Source organism: Palaemon carinicauda, chromosome 37 (assembly GCF_036898095.1).
Source record: "Palaemon carinicauda isolate YSFRI2023 chromosome 37, ASM3689809v2, whole genome shotgun sequence".
NCBI lineage: Eukaryota > Metazoa > Arthropoda > Malacostraca > Decapoda > Palaemonidae > Palaemon > Palaemon carinicauda.
Genome location: NC_090761.1, coordinates 27,317,655 through 27,340,235, shown reverse-complemented (window position 1 = coordinate 27,340,235; position 22,581 = coordinate 27,317,655). Strand labels below are relative to the sequence as shown.

General features: G+C 36.3%; 1 protein-coding gene across 1 annotated transcript in view; it reads left to right on the top strand.

The window, feature by feature from the left end:
* Positions 1 to 22,581, top strand: part of LOC137629047 (uncharacterized) — a 613,817-nt gene that overhangs the window by 581,779 nt on the left and 9,457 nt on the right. The window contains exon 3 of the mRNA XM_068360315.1: positions 21,426 to 21,763. Within this exon, the coding sequence (XP_068216416.1) occupies positions 21,426 to 21,763 (338 nt within the window). The remainder of the gene's footprint in view (positions 1 to 21,425; positions 21,764 to 22,581) is intronic.

The following is a 22,581-nucleotide window of genomic DNA, read 5'->3' as shown; positions in this document are numbered from 1 at the left end:
CTATAATTCAAGAGGGAGGATGTAAGGCTGAAGTTGAGAATAGGATAAAAGCAGCCTTTGGGAAGTGGAGAGAGGTAGTGGGCGTGGTAAGTGATAAGAAAACACCAATCAAGATGAAAGTCAAGATCTATAGCACAGTATTAAGACCAGTGTTGACTTATGAATAGACGTGGGCTCTATGACAAAAAGAGGAAACAAAGCTTGAGAGAACAGAGATGAGAATGTCGAGATGGATTGTGAGAATATCACTGCTTGAAAGATTGGAAAATGATGAAGAAGAATGGCAGGCGTAGTAGAGATTACGGAGGTGATAAGAGTGTTACGACTGAGATGGTGTGGGCACATGTTAAGGATAGATGGTGGAGAGGGAGTAAGGAGGGCTTACAGGGAACCTGTTAGATGGAGAAGATCGAGAGAGAGGCAATGAATTAGATGGCGAGACAAGGTAAGCATCATAAAGAGAGAGGAGATTTGGTGGAAGAGAAGGAATGTGATAGAAGGCATTGTAGAGGGCACATCAGGCAACCGACTCCTTAACGTAGAGATAATGATGGGAAAGAAGAAGGGAGAGCAATCGAGGCCCCAACATTACCATTAAAACCTTCGACGATCAACCAATACCCCTAACGTTACTTGTGAAAATTATGAGGTGCAATCAATGCCCCTAAGATGGCCTTTGAAACTTATGGGGAGCAGCCAACGTGCTAAATATTATCTCTGAAACTTATGGGGAGCAACCAACATGTTAAACGTTACCTCTGAAACTTATGGGGACCACCCATGCTAAACATTACCTCTGAAACTTATGGGGAGCAGCCAACATGCTAAACGTTACCTCTAAAACTTACGGGGAGCACCCAACATGCTAAACATAACCTCTGAAACTTACAGAGAACACCCAACATGCTAAACATTACTTCTGAAACTTATGAGGGCCACTCAACATGCTAAATGTTACCTCTGAAACTTATGGGGACCACCATGCTAAACATTACCCCTAAAACTTACTGGGAGCACCCAACATGCTAAACGTTACCTCTGAAACTTATGGTGACCACCCAACATGCTAAACGTTACCTCTGAAACTTATAGGGACCAACCAACATGCTAAACATTACCTCTGAAACTTATGGGGACCACCCAACATAAACATCACCTCTGAAACTTATGTGGAGTGTGACGGGCCAAGAGTAGGTTGTGACTCAAAGGCGAGATGAAAGCAATTGAGTCACAACCTACTCTTGGCCCGTCACAGAGCCAACCAACATGCTAAACCTTACCTCTGAAACTTACAAGGACCACCAACATGCTAAACATTACCCGTGAAACTTATGGGGAGCAACCAATACCACTATAATTATATTTAAAACCTGCTTTCGGAAAGTGACCTATACTCCTAGTATTACCTTTGAAACCATAGAGCAAATACTTTCAAAAAATATTTTTTTCATGACAGTATTTCATCATCAGACATCACATACTTCCATGTTAGGCTCCTCGTTTTACCGTGAAAATATCCGATGGTAGATAATTCCATTTGATAAATAATATTGATTGATTGATTTACAGTTTTCTGGCATCCTGACATTGAAGGTCATTGACGCCGATATCATTTATCATAAATAAAGAATAAAAGATTGTTCAATTAACCCCATAGAAGCAAAATGTCCTTATAAAAGTTAAATAGCTTTCAGAAGACCTGCTTCTGAAATAAATCTAAAAATGCCGCTACCATTGTATGACATATGTCCAAGAATCTTGGCAAGGGTGAACCTGCCATGCTCACCTCGAAACTCAAACAGATATCTATTTCTTTCCATGCTATAAGCACTTTCCTTGAAAACCTGCCCAAAAGATTTATGAACTATTAATTATCTATTTAACAGCCCTCCGATCATTTTCGTTTTCCCTTTCAACGCTGGCTGAATTTACTCACGTCACACATTACAAGAAAGTTTCTCCTAGAGTTTCGGCTCCCCATCTTTTGCAAACATGCTTAGCGGCGCCTCACAACTTGTTGTCTAATTAATGACCAGAAGAACAGGTACTGTGCATCGGGGTCTATGTCTGGAAATCGGATAAGAGGACAAGTCATCGCAGACTACACGGTTTCGGACATTTTTTTTTTTCTTTTGAAGAGTTTTGTAATGTTTATTGGACGATTTATTTCTGAACCGAGCATCACCTAACGTTAAAAATGGCATGTATAGAATATAATAAAACGTGTTGCTCTCTCTCTCTCTCTCTCTCTCTCTCTCTCTCTCTCTCTCTCTCTCTCTCTCTCTCTCTTTACAATCTGAAGGGTGAACACACCTAATATTTACAATCAAATCCAAAGGTCCTCTGACACTCGTACTAGAGACAAACTTCCTCTTTACATTAACAAAATAAGTAGAATCTATAGCCTTCAGATTTTGACATTCCTTAGCAAAAGTTAACAAATATGGTGTTCCTGATTCGACAGGAATAATATCTATTGATGAAATACATTTCACGAAGCATAACTATCTGGTGTTCCATGTAACCGAGCCATGCATCGCAAGTTGCATGCATCGGGGAAAAGGATACATTATGAAATATACGAAATAGTCAAGCAACCGTGGGCCTTTACAAAATAGAAACCCAGTAAAAGTAAGAATTGAAGGATAAACTCCTAAGTTTAAGAATTATGATACACTGTTAAGAAAAAAGTAATATTAATCGGAAATTCTCCATGAAAATATAGGTTCTTTGTCGTATTTCAGTGATACAGGCGGCCGTAATTTTTACCCTACTTTGTTACTATTTTTTTATGGATTGATGACTGTAATGTCACTTCTGAGGTCAATATATCCGCTTTTAAAAAGGCAAATGCCTGGCAAAAGACATACCAGGATTTTTACCATTTTTGCCGCAAATTCTTAACAGCGCACGCAAACAAATTGGCATAAAATGCAGAAAGCAATTGTATTAGCAACAACACGGCAGTCCATTACATATCACGCACACATTCGACCGCCGGGGGTTAAGAAGCGGATGTTAAAAGTCATGATTACCCAGGAAATAACCCCGAGGCTCCTCCTAAGGAAGTCGGGATCATCATCTCGACAAAAAGAGACTCCATTTATAGATGACCTTCGGCATGTCCCCGACCTCGACTTCTTACTTATCCACCCTTCTTGGGCTTTCAAACTTTAAGGTTTAGCGTTTACAGGCTACTCATGAATGGCAGGGGGTAGGGACAGTGAAACTGCCCTAGCAAGCAGGACAATGCCCTAGAGACTGATCATATATAAATATGATCAGCGCCTAAGTCCCCTCCCCAAGGTTTAGGTTTAAAGGCCACTCGGGAATGGCAGAGGCAAAGGACAATGACATTGCCCTCTCAAACAGGACAATGTCCTAAAGATTGACCATATATACATACTATCAACGCCCAGGACCCCTCTCCACACAAGCTGGGACCATGGAGGGCCAGGCAATGGATGCTGAGGACTCAGCAGATAGACATGTAAGCTCCCCATAACCCCCATCTTTAGCTCAAAAGGATGGTGAGGTTGCAGCAACCAAAGGAACTAACGAGTTTCAGCGAGACTCGAACCCCAGTCTGGCGATCAACACGCAAGGGCGTTACCAACATGAGTTTTCCGAGATAGTTGAGATCAATATTTGCAAGTTAACTAGCACCCCATAGTCCATTGTGCAATAGAAGTGGTCTTGCGGGTAAATAACCATAGACATAGTACAGTTGGCTTCATCAATTCCGGTACACTAACGGCTCCTTAACTTCACGTGAAGTGTACCGGAATTAACGAAGCCAACTCTACCACAAGAAAAGATTTCCTAATCGGGTAGTTGAATCAGTAGAACTTCAAAAGTTCAAAGTTGGAGCAAATGCTTTTTCGTTGACCAGGTGGACATGAGTCTTTTTATAGTTTATTTATGACATTTTTGTTTTTGATGTTGTTAATAGTTTATATATGACATGTCTGTTTTGACGTTGTTACTTATTTTAGAATGATTTATTGTTAATTTGTTCTCTTCATTTATTTATTTCCTTTCCTCATTGGGCTATTTTTCCCTGTTGGACACCCTGGGCTTATAGCATCTTGCTTTTCCAACTAGGGTTGTAGCTTGGATAGTAATAATAATAATAATAATAATAATAGAATCTCGTATCAATAAGGAAAAAAGTGCAGTGGGGCTGTGATAAAAGTGGATAACATTGAAGCTGACTCTTCCTAATAGGAAATTTTTGATATAGTTTATATATGAAAGATCTAATTCAATATTGTTACTGTTCTTAAAATGTTTAATTTTTATTGTATTATTCTCTGGTAATGTATTCGTTTCCTTGTTTCCTTTCCGTACTGTGTTATTTTTCACTGTTAAAGCCCTTGGGCTTATAGCATCTTGCTTTTCCAACTAGTGTTGTAGATTAGCTTAGATTAATAATAATAATAATAATAATAATAATAATAATAATAATAATAATAATAATAATAATAATAATAGCAAATTATCTATAATTTTGTTATACTTCAAATTTTAGTTAATCACATCAGGAATGTTCGTGTTATGAAATAGGAGATGAACGTGTTCAGGAAAATAGCCCAGTGAGGAAAGGAAATAAAGATTTAAACTACAAGAGCAGTTTAAGAACAATAACATTAAAATTAATTTTTCATAAACTATAAAAACTTAAAAATAACATTTGGAAGAGAAATAACAAAGGATAGTGTGCCCGAGTGTACCCTCAAGCAAGAGAACTCTAACCCAAGACAGTATTAGACCATGGTACAAAGGCTAAGGCACTACACACAAGGTCTTGTCTTTCGTTTCCCGATGGGTAGCTATAGGGGACTTAGCGTAATGAAAATATAAAAGACCTTGAAAATTTAATTCTATTGTATTCATTCTTCTAAAGAAAAATAAGGAATTTATCCATTGAATAGTGATTTTGATTAGAAAGATGATGGCACAGTTATTGGCATGTGCCAATAAACTCTAGTTAAACTAAGAATTCATCTATTTCAAAGGTATGTCTGGTTTCAGTTCCAGTTTCATCAGAATAGACGCTCACCAGAACGTCAGCTGGCCAAGCCCAACCGCCCACTGTGGTGCCCAACCACAGCAGTGGCCTTCCCCGTAAACAGCTTAAACTCACGGTACCGGGCGGGGATCGATCTTTCTTTACATTTCCGAATAATTGATATCACGGCGTTACTCTTCATCTCAGGACACTTTAAAACCACCTGAGATCTTAATCTACACAAAACTGTAATTTTTTTTTTTTCTAAATATGTAGAGAAAAATGTTTTTTTTTTTTTTTTTTTTTTTTGCCATTTTATATGGTGAGAGATCCAAATTTATGAACAGGGAGGGAAGGCTGGTCCCGGAAAATTAAGGCACAGAAAATAATCTTTCAGAAATCTTTGCCCAATAAAGGTTTAAAGGTCGTTCGTTAATGGCAGAGGCAAGGGACAGTGGCAATGCCCTAGAGATTAACCATATATCATCATCATCATCATCATTATTATTATTATTATTATTAAAAACCAAGCTACAACCCTAGTTGGAAAAGCAAGATGCTATAAGCCCAAGGGCTCCAACAGGGAAAAATAACTCAGTGAGGAAAGGAAATAAGGAAATAGATAAGCTACAGGAGATTTAATAAATAATCAAAACAAAATATTTTAAGAACAGTAACAACATTAAATTAGATCTTTTATATATAAAATATAAAAAACTTCAAAACAAGAGGAGGAGAAATAAGATAGAACAGTGTGCCCAAGTGTACCCTCAAGCAAGAGAACTCTAACCCAAGACAGTGGAAGGCCATGGTACAGAGGCTATGGCACTACCCAAGACTAGAGAACAATGGTTTGATTTTGGAGTGGCCTTCTCCTAGAAGAGCTGCTTACCATAGCTAAAGAGTCTCTTCTACCCTTACCAATAGGAAAGTAGCCACTGGACAATGACACTGCAGTAGTTAACCCCTTGTGCAAAGAAAAATGTTTGGTATTCCCAGTGTTGTCAGGTGCGTGAGGACAGAGAAGAATGTGGAAAGAATGTGCCAGACTATTCGGTGTATGTGCAAGCAAAGACAAAATGAGCCGTAACCAGACAGAGGGATCCAATGTAGTACGGTCTGGCCAATTGAAGAACCCAATAACTCTCTAGCGGTAGTATCTCAACAGGTGGCTGATTAACGCCTAAGCCCCCTCTTCATTAAGCTAGGACCCGGGAGGGCCAGGCAATGGTTGCTGATGACTCAGTGAATAGACCTATAAGCTTCCCCAAACATTCCAATCATAAGGATGGGGTAACCATTACAGCCTTCTTCCCTTTAAGACTTACTCAGATTAAACTACAAGTAAATACAGGGGGGTTGTGACAAGACTGATTAGTATGACAATGCCTATGTAGGGGGGGGGGGGGGCAAGTATCATGCAAATCGGATAAAACAGAAAAATTTACCATGATATAGCAATGACTTTTTTTTTTACCGTGACCTTGACCTTTGACCCAATTCCTTCCAAAGCACAAGATGGACTATTAAAATGTTCACATTCTGGCACTAGTTTCATGGAAATCAAAAATAATTTGACCATGAGATAGCAAACAGATGTTTTTAACATTTTCATGACCATGACCTTGATCTTTGACCCAATTACTCCCAAATTCTGATCAAATGGTCCTTAGATCATGGCCAATCCTCCCCCATATTTAATGAGATTTGACCATGATACAGCCAAAAAAAAATTTTTGATCTTTTCATAACCTTTTATATATCAAAAGATATGCAATTAAATTACGTACATTCTGGCACTATTTTCATGCAAATCTGATGAAAATTGACCACGACATAGCAAAAAGACGTTTTTGACCTGGACCTTAACCTTTGACCAAATCACTCTCAAATAACAAGATATGCAATTAAATCATGCACATTTTGACACTAGTTTCATGCAAATTGGATAAAATTTGACCACGACATAGCAAAAAGACTTTTTTGACCTTTTTGTCACCTTGACCTTTGACCCTTTCACTCCCAAAATCTAATCAAATGGTCCTTGGATTATGGCCAATAATCCCACCAAATTTCATGAGATTCGGTCAAATTGTTTTCAAGTTATTCGAATCACAAATAAACAAACCAATAAATATATACACGCCTATTAAAATATAGCCTTTAGATCATTCCTCTCACTTGGTCTTTGCTCCGCCATGGCTTACTTGGCTCGCAATTGAATATTCTTGCTGAGATTGTATGGATATGGTAAGCCATACATAATTTGGTTATTATTTCTACGATATCTTTTACTTTCAGGTGATCACCAACAGATGTAATGGTGAACGGAGTTAAAAAATGTAAAAGATTACCGAAAAAGATGGGTATTTTTACAATTTCAGCCAAATTCAGATACCTAATACTTTTTTACTTGTTATCATATATTTTTGAGATGATTCATACAAAAAAGTTACTCAAATCCTGCGCAAACTAAGGGTTGCGCAGATATTTACGGATTAATATTACTCCATTGGGCATGAATGTAAAGAGAGTTCTATATGAGAAAGTGATTGTACCAACTGTGATGTATGGATCGGAGTTGTGGGGAATGAAAGTGATGGAGAGACAGAAATTGAATGTGTTTGAGATGAAGTGTCTGAGGAGTATGGCTGGTGTATCTCGAGTAGATAGGGTTAGGAACGAAGTGGTGAGGGTGAGAACGGGTGTAAGAAATGAGTTAGCGGCTAGAGTGGATATGAATGTGTTGAGGTGGTTTGGCCATGTTGAGAGAATGGAAAATGGCTGTCTGCTAAAGAAGGTGATGAATGCAAGAGTTGATGGGAGAAGTACAAGAGGAAGGCCAAGGTTTGGGTGGATGGATGGTGTGAAGAAAGCTCTGGGTGATAGGAGGATAGATGTGAGAGAGGCAAGAGAGCGTGCTAGAAATAGGAATGAATGGCGAGCGATTGTGACGCAGTTCCGGTAGGCCCTGCTGCTTCCTCCGGTGCCTTAGATGACCGCGGAGGTAGCAGCAGTAGGGGACTCAGCAGTATGAAGCTTCATCTGTGGTGGAAATGTGGGAGGTTGGGCTGTGGCACCCTAGCAGTACCAGCTGAACTCGGCTGAGTCCCTGGTTAGGCTGGAGGAACGTAGAGAGTAGAGGTCCCCTTTTTGTTTTGTTTCTTGTTGTTGTCGGCTACCCCCCAAAATTGGGGGAAGTGCCTTTGGTATATGTATGTATTGTTATCCCAAAGATGTGTTTACATTGCCATGATAGTTTATCTCTAATGCTATTTTGTTTTTTGGCAATGCATTGTAGGTAAAAAGCCTGATCATCCTTTGCTTTTTATTATGAATTATGGGTATGGTAAAAATGCCGAAACATTATCCAATTAACTACAATTTTGGAATTCAAATGTCTTTCTAAACAAGTGCGTATTAGTTGATTGCCATAGAGTCCACTGTTCAGACATGCATTAGTTGGTGTTTCACATATTTTGAGGTATTAGATGTTTTCATAGACATTACAATGGCACTCTACAGGTAGTGAATAGGTTTTTGCTTGAACATTCAATGCTACCAAAAAGTGTTAAGTGTCCCAAGTGTTTCTATCTAAGGTAAGTGAATTGGCTAACCAAAAGATATATTTTGCTTTGTATAGGAGTTTTCCACCCTCCTAAGTGAGGTAAAGTAGTCAGGGGACTAAGTAAGTAGGCCCAACCCCTAATTTAGGTTAGGTTGGTGTGTTTAAGTTAAATCGTTTCTCTTATTTTTTACATTTTCTCCTTAGTTAGGTTAGGTTGGTGTGTTTGGGTCAGACAGCCTTCCTTATTTTATAAGTTTTCTTCGGTAAAATTATAGTTCCGGTTGGGACAAAATTTTCTAATAGAGAAAAGTGCAGTAAATAATGTGCTTTCATAGAATTTTACCTTTATTTTCACCACAAATAATCTGTTCTCCCGTTAACTCCGCCCTCCCCACTGGACACAGGAGGGAACCGGGGGATTTCGGCAGGGAAAAACTGAAAAGAATGTGATTATTTACGACTGAAATAAATGTAAAATTCATTGAAAACACACATTTAACTATATGAGAAATAGTTTTCCAATAAGCCAACTAATATGTATGATCACTTAATGGATTTGTGGGTCATTATTACAGTGATATTTTTTCAAACTTCTAATGTATTTGCTCCACCGCAGCTCGCTTCGGTCGCAAAAAGTTTAAATATCATTGCTCCTACATTTTGGCAAGCAGTACATGTTGAGATGCCCTCACCAAAAACATTGGTCTTTATTTTGAAGATACTTTTTAAAACTTTTAATGGTTTTTGCTCAACCATGGATCGCTTCGCTTGCAAAAAAATAAAAAACGTCACTGCTCTTATGTTCGGTAAGCGGTGCATGATGAGCTACGCTTGCAAACCCCATTGGTCATTATTTCGTTCAAATAATATCTTACTTATATTTGAGATGTGAAAGGTTGGGGATCATCATTATACTTGGATACAGAACGATCCATGAATAAGAGACATGACTCATCAAAGAACATGAGAGTAACCGTATACTGACCCGTGGCGTTGTGTAAGTCATACAAAGGTGTCTACGTCATAAAAAGCTAAAGAAACAAGGCTAAATATGGTTAGTTTCCATATATATGTGCTATGATTGGTTAACGAAAAATGAAACGAATGCAGGGGGTATGTACAAATGATCGAACACGAGTAATCCTATTGGTTGGAAGAAAATGAGGGAGATGTTAATGCGCAAAAGGGGTTAAACAGGTTAATACCCAAATAAGGTTTTGGTGGCCGATGTGTTAACATCCCTGACTAGTGATCCCCAGACTGGGGTTCGAGTCCCACTCAAACTCGTTGGTTTCTTTGGTCGCTGCAACCTCACCATCCTAGTGAGCTAAAGTTTGGGGGGTTTGGGGAGCCTATAGGTCTATCTGCCGAGTCATCAACAGCCATTGCCTGGCTCCCTGGTCCTAGCTTGGGTGGAGAGGGGGATTGGGCACTCAGTATATGTGTACTGTATATGTACAGTCTCTAGGGCATTGTTCTACTCGATAGGGCAATGTCATGTCACTACCCCTAGCCCCTGCCATTCATGAGCGGCCTTTAAACCTTTAAGGTACATACACACGTACATATAGGAGTAAATGTGCAGAAAGTTCAAGTGGTTAGTACATAGCAAGGTATGTACACACGAACGAACGGAAGCGAAAAAGACCATTTCGTAGAATGTCAACAAACAAATGAGAAATATCCTATTAGTATAGGATGTAGATAATTTGCGTAATTTTCCATGGATCTATTATGCATTGCAGAAAATCATGTATAAAGAAGAAAAGGTTTTCTTTACCATTATTCGTTTCCCCAGTAAATATTCCCCACCGTAAATCCCGTTCCCACTGGGTGGCCCCGGTTGTTGGCAGGGGTATATCTCACTATTTTTATTTGCAATGAAAATTAATATCCTTTTCGAAGAAAAATGCCATTTTTTTTTATAGGAAAAAGTTCTATTATCAGAAAATGTTGCCCCTACCGGAACTATAATAATACCTTTTCTTCCTAATTCAGGTTAGGTGGGTGTGTTTGGGTTACACAACTTGGATTTATTATAGTTACGGTTAGGATAACATTTTCTAATATAAAACAAATGTTTTTCATATAAGAAAACTCAAGGAACTATAATTCTACCGACAGCATCATTATTTTGCCATGTTTTCTCTACTCTTCCACCATAAAAAGAAAAAATAACCCGATTTCCCGCTGTAGAACCCCATTATTGTAGTTAAGGGAAGCCTTGTATCTCCAAATCTGATTATTTGCGAAAGAAAAAATAAATGTCAAATTCGTTGAAAATCAATATTCAAGCAACAACAAAAAAAAAAATACTTTCATATCAGATATCCGAGTTTGCCTTAAACTGTACGGTAATTTTACCAAAAGATGAAATCACAATAAAATACAGGCCACAGCAACTCCTCCCTCCCATACTACACAGCAAATCTCCTAAAATTAGAAAAAAAAATAAAATAATTCACTAAAACACTTATACAATTATTAGGCAATGCTAATCATCCTTACCTTATACAGAATGAGTCGCTGCCGCTGATCTGCCTTATATGTATTCCTTCACTGCATCAGGAAGCGCAAAGTATTAACATTTACCTATACTGATGTATACTTCATAACTCGAAATATCCATTTTCAGCAGCTGGCCACGAAAAAAAACGATAATTCATGTCTCTAATCAATTAAATCCAGCGTAAAATTTACTGACACAAAATAAAGAGAACACAATAGGGACGTTCACCTCAAAACTCATCGGCACTCTTCGCTGTAAAAAATTAGTAGAATTTTTTTTAATTATATATAAACTCAAAATTGCAGTCAACTGAAAAACCACCGGCAAATGAAATTGTTTAAAGAATTAAGTAATCGTTAATTTACGATAAGTTTTATGATATTTTTTTTCGTATCATTTAGATTCGGAAGATTCATAAACAACGAATACGAAACTTTCACTGTGGCTGAAAACTATAATATTACTGATAACCATCCCAAGCACTTCAAGCAGCCAACTTTCAAAATAAACAATAAATAAAATATCACTATCAAAATAAATACAATATTCGCCAGTTAAATTTGTAATGTTTAGTAGAAATTTAAACCAATTTTTTGATAAATATAACAAAAGAAACAACACCGTTCACATAATCACGACATAAACAAAATGACGCAATATTATGTTTTCGACATCTGTCTGTAAGGTAATACGTTTTGGGTAATAAATTGACAGTAATACAACGTTCATGTTGTACACCGTCTCTAAGTATTGTCTCTTAAGTAGTACCGTCCTCAGTAGCAGAAAGTCTTGGGTAATAATTATGATCGACTTGTATCATGATATAGTACTAGGCAATACAAAGATGTCCTTCAGACGCAGTCTAAACCCTTGGCATATGATTCCTAGTGATGATTCAAGTTTTCTTTTTTGTTCCTCCAACAATGAACATATCTATTATTGAGAGAGAGAGAGAGAGAGAGAGAGAGAGAGAGAGAGAGAGAGAGAGAGAGAGAGAGAGAGAGAGAGAGAGAGAGAGAATTTAATTCCCTTTAGAAAATTGTAGCATAACTGAATATGATTACGTCTACACATACATACTTTGTGAAGATGTTTACACTGTAAGATATAGGCCTATGCTTCCCATTTTACTTTCCAAAGCAAACTAAAAAAAAAATTAATCTTCCTTATCACGGTCTATAAATCTCTAATGAATACTTCCTCAAAACTGACAGCAGAAATCCAAGCCATCTAAATTACCACAGAATTGAGCTATCTAAGCCCTAGATTCTAATGACTTTACCCGTATAGGCCTACACACAGACACACTAAATGTTTTGGTGATTAGCCTACGGCTTATAGTTCTCGATCTCAGTTTTGTATTTTCTAAAATACTAGTTTTTTTTTTTTTCATACGATCTGGGAGAACTTCATCCTACCCGATTAACTTAATTTGAACTATGGATATTTAAAAATTTATCACTTCTAAGTTATACTGAAAAAAAAAAAAAACATAAGTTAGCTACGAAGCCTCAAGATAAGTGTTTAAGAGGTATTTAAAAATCTTAGATATTTTTTTCTCATTTTGTTCAGTCTAAAACGATATTAAAAACACGACTAGTAAGTGAGATCTCTTTAAATTATATCTAGAACGTGGAAAGGAATATCATGGAAATTTTAAATTGAACTGAAAAATTCTAGTTATTTTAGTTACATCAACGCATTGGTAAAAATCGACATTCTTATACAACCAAATTAAGATATTATATTTCCTCATTAAAGAACAACAGTATTAAACTTATTGAATGTAGCAACTATAGTCTCCAGTGTCTTGAAACGATCCAATAAACTGGTCCACAGATGAGCAGATTATGCCCACTATGTATTCTCGCTTGACCTTGGGCAAGATATGATGTCGTCTGCAGTCTGGCTCTGCAAACAAATATTTGATATGTAATAGAGACAAATCAAATAGATTGTTTTATTTTTTGCGTTTAAGACGTATAAATGTATGCACTAGTTTTATGCTCAAGAGTTAGAGTGATATTATTATTATTATTATTATTATTATTATTATTATTATTATTATTATTATTATTATTATTATTATTATTATTATTATTATTATTATGTGTTAGAGACATATCAAATAGATTGTTTTATTCTTTTGCGTTTAATACGTATCAATATATGCACTAGTTTTATGCTCAAGAGTTAGTGATATTATTATTATTATTATTATTATCATTATTATTATTATTATTATTATTATTATTATTATTATTATTATTATTATTATTATGTGCTGTCATTAATTTCACTGTTTCTTGAATGTGCAATCATGTGCAATTAGGCCATAAAACAGCAAACTTCTATTGCAAGAACAACTGACTAGAAAAACTGGATTTGATAAGAGGTATGAGAGAAGAGAGTTGCCAAAAAAAAAAAAAAAAAAAAAAAAAGCAAGATTTTGGCATATAAGTATAAAGTAAGTAGCCTAATTACTTTGGTTCTGTGAAAATGTCTAATAATAACTACCTGCTGCAGGGAAGAATACAATATTTCTTAAATAAAACACTGGCTTATTCTTTCCACATTCTCCTCTGTCCTCATACAACTGACAACGCTGAGATTACCAAACATTTCTTCACTCAAGAGGTTGATTACTACACTATAATTGTTCAGTGACTGCTTTCCACTTGATATGGATAGAAGAGACTCTTTAGCTATGGTAAGCAGCTCTTCTAGGAGGAAACTCCAAAATTAAATCCTTGTAGGTAGTAGGTTGGCCGGGACACCAGCCACCCGTTGAGATACTACAGCTTGAGAGTAATTATTAGGTCCTTTGACTGGCCAGACAGTAGTACATTGGATCTCTTTCTCTGGTTTCAGCTCATTTTGTCTTTTCCTACACATATGCCGAATAGTCTGGTCTATTCTTACAATATTTACTTCTGTCCTCATACACCTGACCACACTGAAATTAACCAAACAATTCTTCTTCGCTCAAGGGGTTAACTACTGCAATGTAATTGTTCAGTGGCTATTTTCCTCTTGGTAAGGGTAAAAGAGACTCTATTGCTATGCTAAGCAATTCTTCTAGGTGAAGGACGCTCCAACCTCAGGCCATTGTTTTCAAGTCTTGGGTAGGGCCATAGCCTCTGTACCATGGTTTTCCACTGTCTTGGGTTAGAGTTCTCTTGCTTGAGAATACAATCGAGAACAATTTTATCTTATAAACTTCATTTGGTTATTTTAAAGTTTTTATAGTTTATATATGATAAATTTATTTTAATGTTGTTATCATTCGTACACTCTCTTTTGGTATATATCCTTATTTCCTTTCCTCACTGGGTTATATTCCCTGTTGGACCCCTTGAACTTATAGCCTCCTGCTTTTCAAACTATGGTTTTAGCTTAGCTAGTAATAATAATAATAATAATAATAATAATAATAATAATAATAATAAAGAGCAATGGTTTGGCTGTATATATATATATATATATATATATATATATATATATATATATATATATATATATGTATGTATATATATATAAATATATATATATACATACATATATATATATATATATATATATATATATATATATATATATATATATATATATACTGTATATATGTATAGTATATACTGTATATGATGGAACTGGCGATCGACCTAAAACTGGTGGAATTAAGAACATCAGCTTTAGAAACAGAATATTCCTCACGAACAATTCACATGATATGAGTAATAAAGGTGTTAAATACTATCAGCTGTGTAAAAGACCCAGGCCTACACGGCTGAGGGCTATGACGCGTGAAATAGGAGATGATGAACGGAAAAGTATTGATTTAAAAGCTCAAGATAAAGACGACTGGCGAAGTCTAACTGAGGCTCTTTGTGTCAATAGACGTAAGAGATGATGATGGTGATGATGACAATGAAGATGATGATGATGATGATGATGACAATGAAGATGATAATGATGAAGATGTGTAAAATACAGTAGTTAAATGTATGATCTTTTACGCTCATTGTATGTTGGGGTTTCCTGATTGTAATTTGAAATCTGCCGTTTTAAAAGCTAAGCAGTTTCATTAACTGTATATGCGATTGCGTATTTCTTATGTGCTTTGTATGTTCTATTCTGCCGAAAACATAGCAAATATATTGCACACACACTCATATATATATATATATATATATATATATATATATATATATATATATATATATATAGATAGATAGATAGATAGATAGATAGATAGATATATATATGTATATATATACTGTATATATGTGTATATATATATATATATATATATATATATATATATATATATATATATATATATCCTATCATCAGACAAACTAACTATTACGGAAAATTAATACAGCTTACTCTACTTAAAATATTTTATTTTTCTTTATTTCCTTTCCTCACTGGGCTATTTTCCCTGTTGGGCCCCCTGGGCTTATAGCATCCTGCTTATTCAACTAGGGTTGTAGCTTGACAATTAATAATAATAATAATAATAATAATAATAATAATAATAATAATAATAATAATAATAATAATAATACATCTGAATAAACACTTCATAGACTTGATTGCCTCTTGACATCTTAATAAACAACCATTCGCTTTTCTAATGTGCAAGCAACCAAAATTCTACTAAACGACACATAAATCCTCTAAATGTAAAAAAAAAAAAAAAAAGGTCATTAAAAAAAGTCGTAAAAGAGGGAAAAAAAACATGGAGAGAAATTTCATAAAAAAAAACTGTAATAGCATAAAGAGATATATCCGCAAAAACGTCTATATTCTTAAATCCTTTTAAACCATGCCTGATTGGGGACCGACCTTGTGAAGAGCCGACATGTGAGGCCCTCGGCAAATTGTCTTATTAGGTCTTATCACGCGAAGCGGGCAGGAAACCAGAATCGTACAGACACGTGGAGAGGAGTCGAGTTGGGAGTGAGGCTGCTTGGAGAGGCAGCAACGGTTCTGTGGTTGGGACATTTCAGATGAAGGTGGGAGATTCGACGAGAATTGTGAAGGAATAGTCTCCTCAGGAGGACACGATGAAGACAGACCAATTGATAAATTGTCAAAGAATTGAGAAAGACAGACCAATTGATAAATTGTCAAAGAATTTATTCAAAAGATTGATGAATTTGGAGACGATGCATTACTGGAAAACAGAAAATTACGAAACAGTTTTTCTTGCATTTTTAATTTTTTAAATTAGATTTTAAGATGCGTCGTTACGTGGAGTAGTTTGAAATACCAGTATGTTCAGAGGAATAGAACAGAGAGAGAGAGAGAGAGAGAGAGAGAGAGAGAGAGAGAGAGAGAGAGAGTTGGTGTTTCTGTCAATAGAAAATATCTTGTTGACAGATCAATGTTACCGATTAGTTGCAACCACTTATGAAAATAGAATGAAATAGCCAACAATTTGAATATTGCCCTCAGCTCTGCAAAGTGAAATATTGATGGCATTCTTCAAATATTATCGAAAATTGTTACACTTTTATTCGACAGAAAAGAGGATAAATCTAAGGGTTATACACGCATAGTTTGAACATGTTCGAAATATGCGCAACTTTTATTCGACAGGAAGGAGGATAAATCTAAGGGGTATACACGCATATTTTGAACATGTCTTTCTTACGGCACATTCCGTTTAATTTGGGAAATTAACTAATATTCTAACTGAAATAAAAGGATAAGGGAAGTAGAGAGAAGCAAGTGACCGTGTTCAATTTCACGAGGCCACAAGTTAATTATTGCTAAAAGAAATATAAAAACAAACATGAAAGATAAGCTGACATGGGAATATGACGTAAAAAGAAAAGATGGATCCGTGATGATTTGGTCATGTTGAGAGAATGAATTCCTAGAGATTGAAAAAGGAATATAGTTGTTGGAGGAGAGAGAGAGAGAGAGAGAGAGAGAGAGAGAGAGAGAGAGAGAGAGAGAGAGAGAGAGAGTCGTTGAAGATGTGGAACGTCAACAACAACAACAAATACAACCACTTTTAGTCAACTGCAGGACAAAGGCCTCAGACATGTCCATTCATGTCTGGGGTTAGGCCAGTTTTCATCACCACGCTGGCCACTGCTCACAGCAAACCAACCTAGTACGGGTGGCCCTGGATGGCCCTGACTAGTGCAGTTTGCTGATCATGGCTATAGGCAAACCCTCCCACCATGTCAAGATATCCCCACTGTGTATATACACATAGATTGTGTATCAAGATAGCAAGATAATTCTCTTGTGAACACATTAATATAAATTACATAAAAAAGGTAGAAAATATATTTATTAAATTCCCTTCTTTGGGTTTTATGCTTCGTAATGCAATTACCATATAGTGAACGGTTCAACGAACAACTATAGTCCATTTCTTTTAGCGAGGCAGATTTGCACCGACTCGCAGCGGTGCCCTTTTAGCTCGGAAAAGTTTCCTGATCGCTGATTGGTTAAAATCATCTCGTCCAACCAATCAGCGATCAGGAAACTTTTCCGAGCTAAAAGGGCACCGCTGCGAGTCGGTACAAATATGTATCGCTAAAAGAAATGGACTATAGTTAAAATCAACAAAAGCACGCGAGGGATTACAAAATCCTTCAAATACTTGCTACCTAAAGACAATAATCCCACAACAATAGCTTACAAAAAGATTAAAACAAGGTTTTTCATTAAACTTAAATACATAACCATCTGATTGCATTATCTTGAAAAAGCAGTTAGCACACATTTTCAAACGTCTTTCTAGCCTCTGGTGGCATGATTGGTAATGACCCTGCATCTTGTTTGAAGAGACTAGGGTTCGATCCTAGTATGAGGTAGAGATTTATATATATATATATATATATATATATATATAAATATATATATATATATATATATATATATATATATATGTATATATACTGTATATATACAGTATATGGCTTAGTATTTAGTAATGAAATATACCAAGTCAAAAGCAAGCATTACTCATTTTCAAATATTTCATTACAAAGGTATTACGATTTTTCGTTGAAAATACAGGAATGGGAGTTGACAACACACACAAAATGTACCCTGAAAGCACACACATCATTCCAAAACATAGATGTCAGTACGCCAGAAAACTTCAAATCAATTAATCAATTCCAAAACATGAAAGAAAAATGTGGGACACAACGAGCTCTTCCATGTTAAAGCAAGGACGAGTGAGAGAAGACATGACCGGGAGCAGTCTCTGCATACACGTGCAGTCTAATCGTGGTATTATTTCATCTTAAATTCAAGGTCACAAACATGGGCCCGATAGCTTGCGCACTTAACCGCACAATGAATTCAATCGCTGTTCCTCGAGAGAGAGAGAGAGAGAGAGAGAGAGAGAGAGAGAGAGAGAGAGAGAGAGAGAGAGAGAGAGAGTTTAACAAGGATTTTGGATGTCTCAAAGACTTTTTAGTCCATCCGCGGAGACTCCATGTGCTCTTTTGCAGAGCAGTTTAGTTTAAAAATTTAGAGAGTTCTTATGATCTTGTCTAATTTATTCTTGAATTTCTTTACCGATAGAGAGAGAGGGAGAGAGAGAGAGAGAGAGAGAGAGAGAGAGAGAGAGAGAGAGAGAGAGAGAGAGAGGGTGCTTAAAAATCACCTTTACGGAGTTGCCGTAATAAAAGAACGAGAGAGAGAGAGAGAGAGAGAGAGAGATGTTTTTTATATGTAGTATATCTGTCATCGGCCACAATTGAGCGCATTGAAGCTCGATTTTGTTTTTTTACCTTCTTAACCAATCTTACTTCATCTTGACATATATCTTTGCTGACAAAGATCTCTTCTCTTTGACTCATTAATCAACATGTCCAAGATTGAGAGTTTAAATGAAGTGGCAAGAAACTAACATTTAGCCAAACAAACAATGAGACATACTGATAAACTAAGTAAGTCATTACTCACGTTAAAATGTGCAGCAAATGTCATGTCATTCATCTCTCTTTCTAACGAGATTTTGAGTTTCAGTCCATTAACAGCGAAGTCATTTTTTTTTTAGTCCCAAAGATTTCGTCCTCCTCTTTGTTTCATTCTAATCTCTTCCTCATGTACAGGGGTCCTCGACTCACAAACATTCGGAGCTACAAACATTCGGAGACACAAACATTCAGAGATATAAACATTCGGAGATACAAACATTCAGAGATACAAACATTCGGAGATACAAACGTTCGACCATCCAAACATTCAGAGCTACAAACTTTCGGAGATGCAAACATTCAGAGCTACAAACATTCGGCCATACAATCATTCGAAGATACAAACATTCGAACATGCAAACATTCAAAGCTACAAACATTCAGAAATGAAAACATTCAGAGCAACAAACATTCGACCATACACACATCTGGAGATACAAACATTCAGAAATAAAAACATTCATAGCTACAAACGTTCGGACATACAAGACATACATTCGACTTACAAACAAATCAACTTACATACAGTTCGACTTACAAACAAATCAACTTACATACAGTTCGACTTACAAACAATTAACTTAAGACAGTGGCTTATAAACAACTTGACTTACAAACAAATCGACTTACAAAAAGCTCAACTTATACAGTTCGACTTACAAACAACTCGACTTACAAACAACTCGACTTACAAACTGACTCACAAACAGCTCAACTTACAAATTCGACTTACAAACAATTCTACTTACAAACAACTCGACTTAAAAACAATTCGACTTGCAAACCATTTGACTTGCAAACAATTCGACTTACAAACAACTCGACTTGCAAACAATTCGACTTAAGAACAGCTTCTTGCAGACATTGCCATTTGATATCCTCTCGTATATCCTCCCATGAATATTTCCTCGTCCTCACTAAGCAAACAAAATCATCATATCAAAGTCTTCGCCTCAACCTTCAGGGGAATTCGTTTTGGTCTTGCCTCATAAGAACCTCCCGTCTAACATCCCCCCCCCGAACTCCCAACTCCCCCCCTAACTCCTCCTCCATGAAGGCTAACTTCCTCTTCATAAGCATTTTATCTGCATTTGCTTTTGCTGATATTTCTACATGTTCATTTTTCTTTAAATATGTGGTAAATTTTATTTTGTCTTGCTAAATTAAAGTATTTTGGCATATTACTATTATTATTATTATTATTATTATTATTATTATTATTATTATTATTAGCTAAGCTACAACCTTATTTGGAAAAGCAGTATGCTATAAGCCCAAGGGCTCCAACAGGAAAAAATAGCCCACTGTGGAAAGGAAATAAGGAAATAAATAAACTTCGAGAGAAATAATGAACAATTAGAATAAACTATCTTAAGAGCAGTAACTACATTTAAATAAGTCTTTCATCTATAAAGTATAAAAACTTTAACAAAACAAGAAGAGAAGTAAGATAGAATAGTGTCCCCGAGTGTACCCTCAAGCAAGAGAACTCTTACCCAAGACAGTGGAAAATCATGGTACAGAGGCTATGGCACTACTCAAGAATTATCAAAACTTACATAGATATCACACAACGTAATGCTTCTTTCAAAATGTTTCTCATGATACCCTTCTTACAATCTCCAATGCTGTACAGAAATCCCTTGATTGTGGTCAGGAAGTTCGAACGATTGGCCTTGATTTTAGTGCTGCCTTTGACCGTGTTAATCATGAGTCCCGTGTTTTCAAACTCAAACAGTTGGGAGTGGGTGGGGGTCTTTTGTTAGCATTATTATTGAATTTTCAAGTAATAGATTGCAAACTGTACACTGTTAAAAAAAAATTAAATTTTAATCGGAAATTCGTGTAAAAATATACCGTTTTCAGCCACATTTCTATAAAGTAAAGGCTACCTTAATTTTTACCTTACTTTGTTATTATCTTTCACGGGTTGGTGACTGTAATATCACTCTTTAACGATAATACATCCATTATTATTATTATTATTATTATTATTATTATTATTATTATTATTATCATTATTATTATCATTATTATTATTATGCTCCAACCCTAGTTGGAAAAGCAGGATGTTATAAGCCCATGGGCTCCAACAGGCTAAAATACCTCATTGAGGAAAGGAAATAAGGAAATAAATGAACTATGTAAGAAGTAATTTACAATTTAAAAAAAATATTTCAAGAACAGTAACAACATCAAAACAGAACTTTCATATGTAAACTTTATAAAGAGACTTATGTCAGCCCAGAATATGGTATTCATCATGAAATGCCTACTGAGATATCCTGTATGTTTTCCTTCGCTGTTTCTCCCTTTTAAGATTTTACGTCGTGGTTTTTAAAGAGACCCCTAATATCCCTGATTCCCTTCCCGCAGATTACGGAGGCTACGAGAGCGAGGGGAAGGGCAAGAGAAAACAGCACTGCACCTACTGCAAGAATCACGGAAAGAAAAGTCGTAAAACAAACCACAAATGCGAGCATGAAGAGTGCGCGTGTCTCCTCTGCAAGCTGACCAGACTCTCGAGGCTCATCATGAGGCACCAGCAGAGGCTATGGAGGCACCTCAAGGACTCCAAGAGACGGGAAGACGCCGCTGACGCTGGAGGAGGAGGAGGAGGAGCAGCAGCAGCAGCAGCATCATACGGCCCCTCGACTAATGGACCGCCGGACTCCAACGGGATTGCCAACGGATCCAGCAGTACGAAGCAACAGGTAAGTTTACACTGGATGATCATCTTCATGATACTAAAATGTTGATATCAATCGTAAACTGTTCTTTTTACAAACACACGCACACACAAACATGATAGCTTTCTCAATAACAAAATTAAACAAATGCAACTTTCGTACATTCAAATATTGAGCCGAAAGATATGATGGAAATCGATATCAGAGTACTGCGGTAATGTGTTCGCCTAGCATTTGCATGGCGGCAGATCGATACCAGCCCGGGATCATGAGTTTAAGGCCTTAAAACTGTTTACTAAGGAAACCACTGTTGTGGTTGGGTACCACAATGGGGAGGGGTGTTGGGCTCGGCTGACGTTCTGGTGAGCATATATTCTGATGAAACTGGAACTTGAAAGCAGACACATATAACCTTTTAAAGTGCCTCGAAGCAGGACAAGTTTTGAATTTCTGCCCAAGTAGAAAAATTAACCAAAGAAAGATTATCACGCTGGGAATTTACGATATGAAACAGTGATTGTGTTTCAATACTTGAGTTAGTTGCAACTTAAAGAGCTATGGAAAGAATAATGATGGGAATAACTTAAAAAAAAAAAAAAAAAAAAGAGCAACATGGATACGAGAGCAAACTTAAATAGAGAATATTTTAACAACATATAAGGAAAATAAATTGACATAGGCAGGACGCAATGAGAATGACAGATAATAGATGAAGATTAAGAATAACAAAATGGGTCCTTAGAGTTTGCAAACGAAGCAATGGAAGACAACGTATTGACGAGCTATGAAAATTTACGGGCACAGACTGGCAGAGGATGACCATAAACAGATGGGAATGGAAG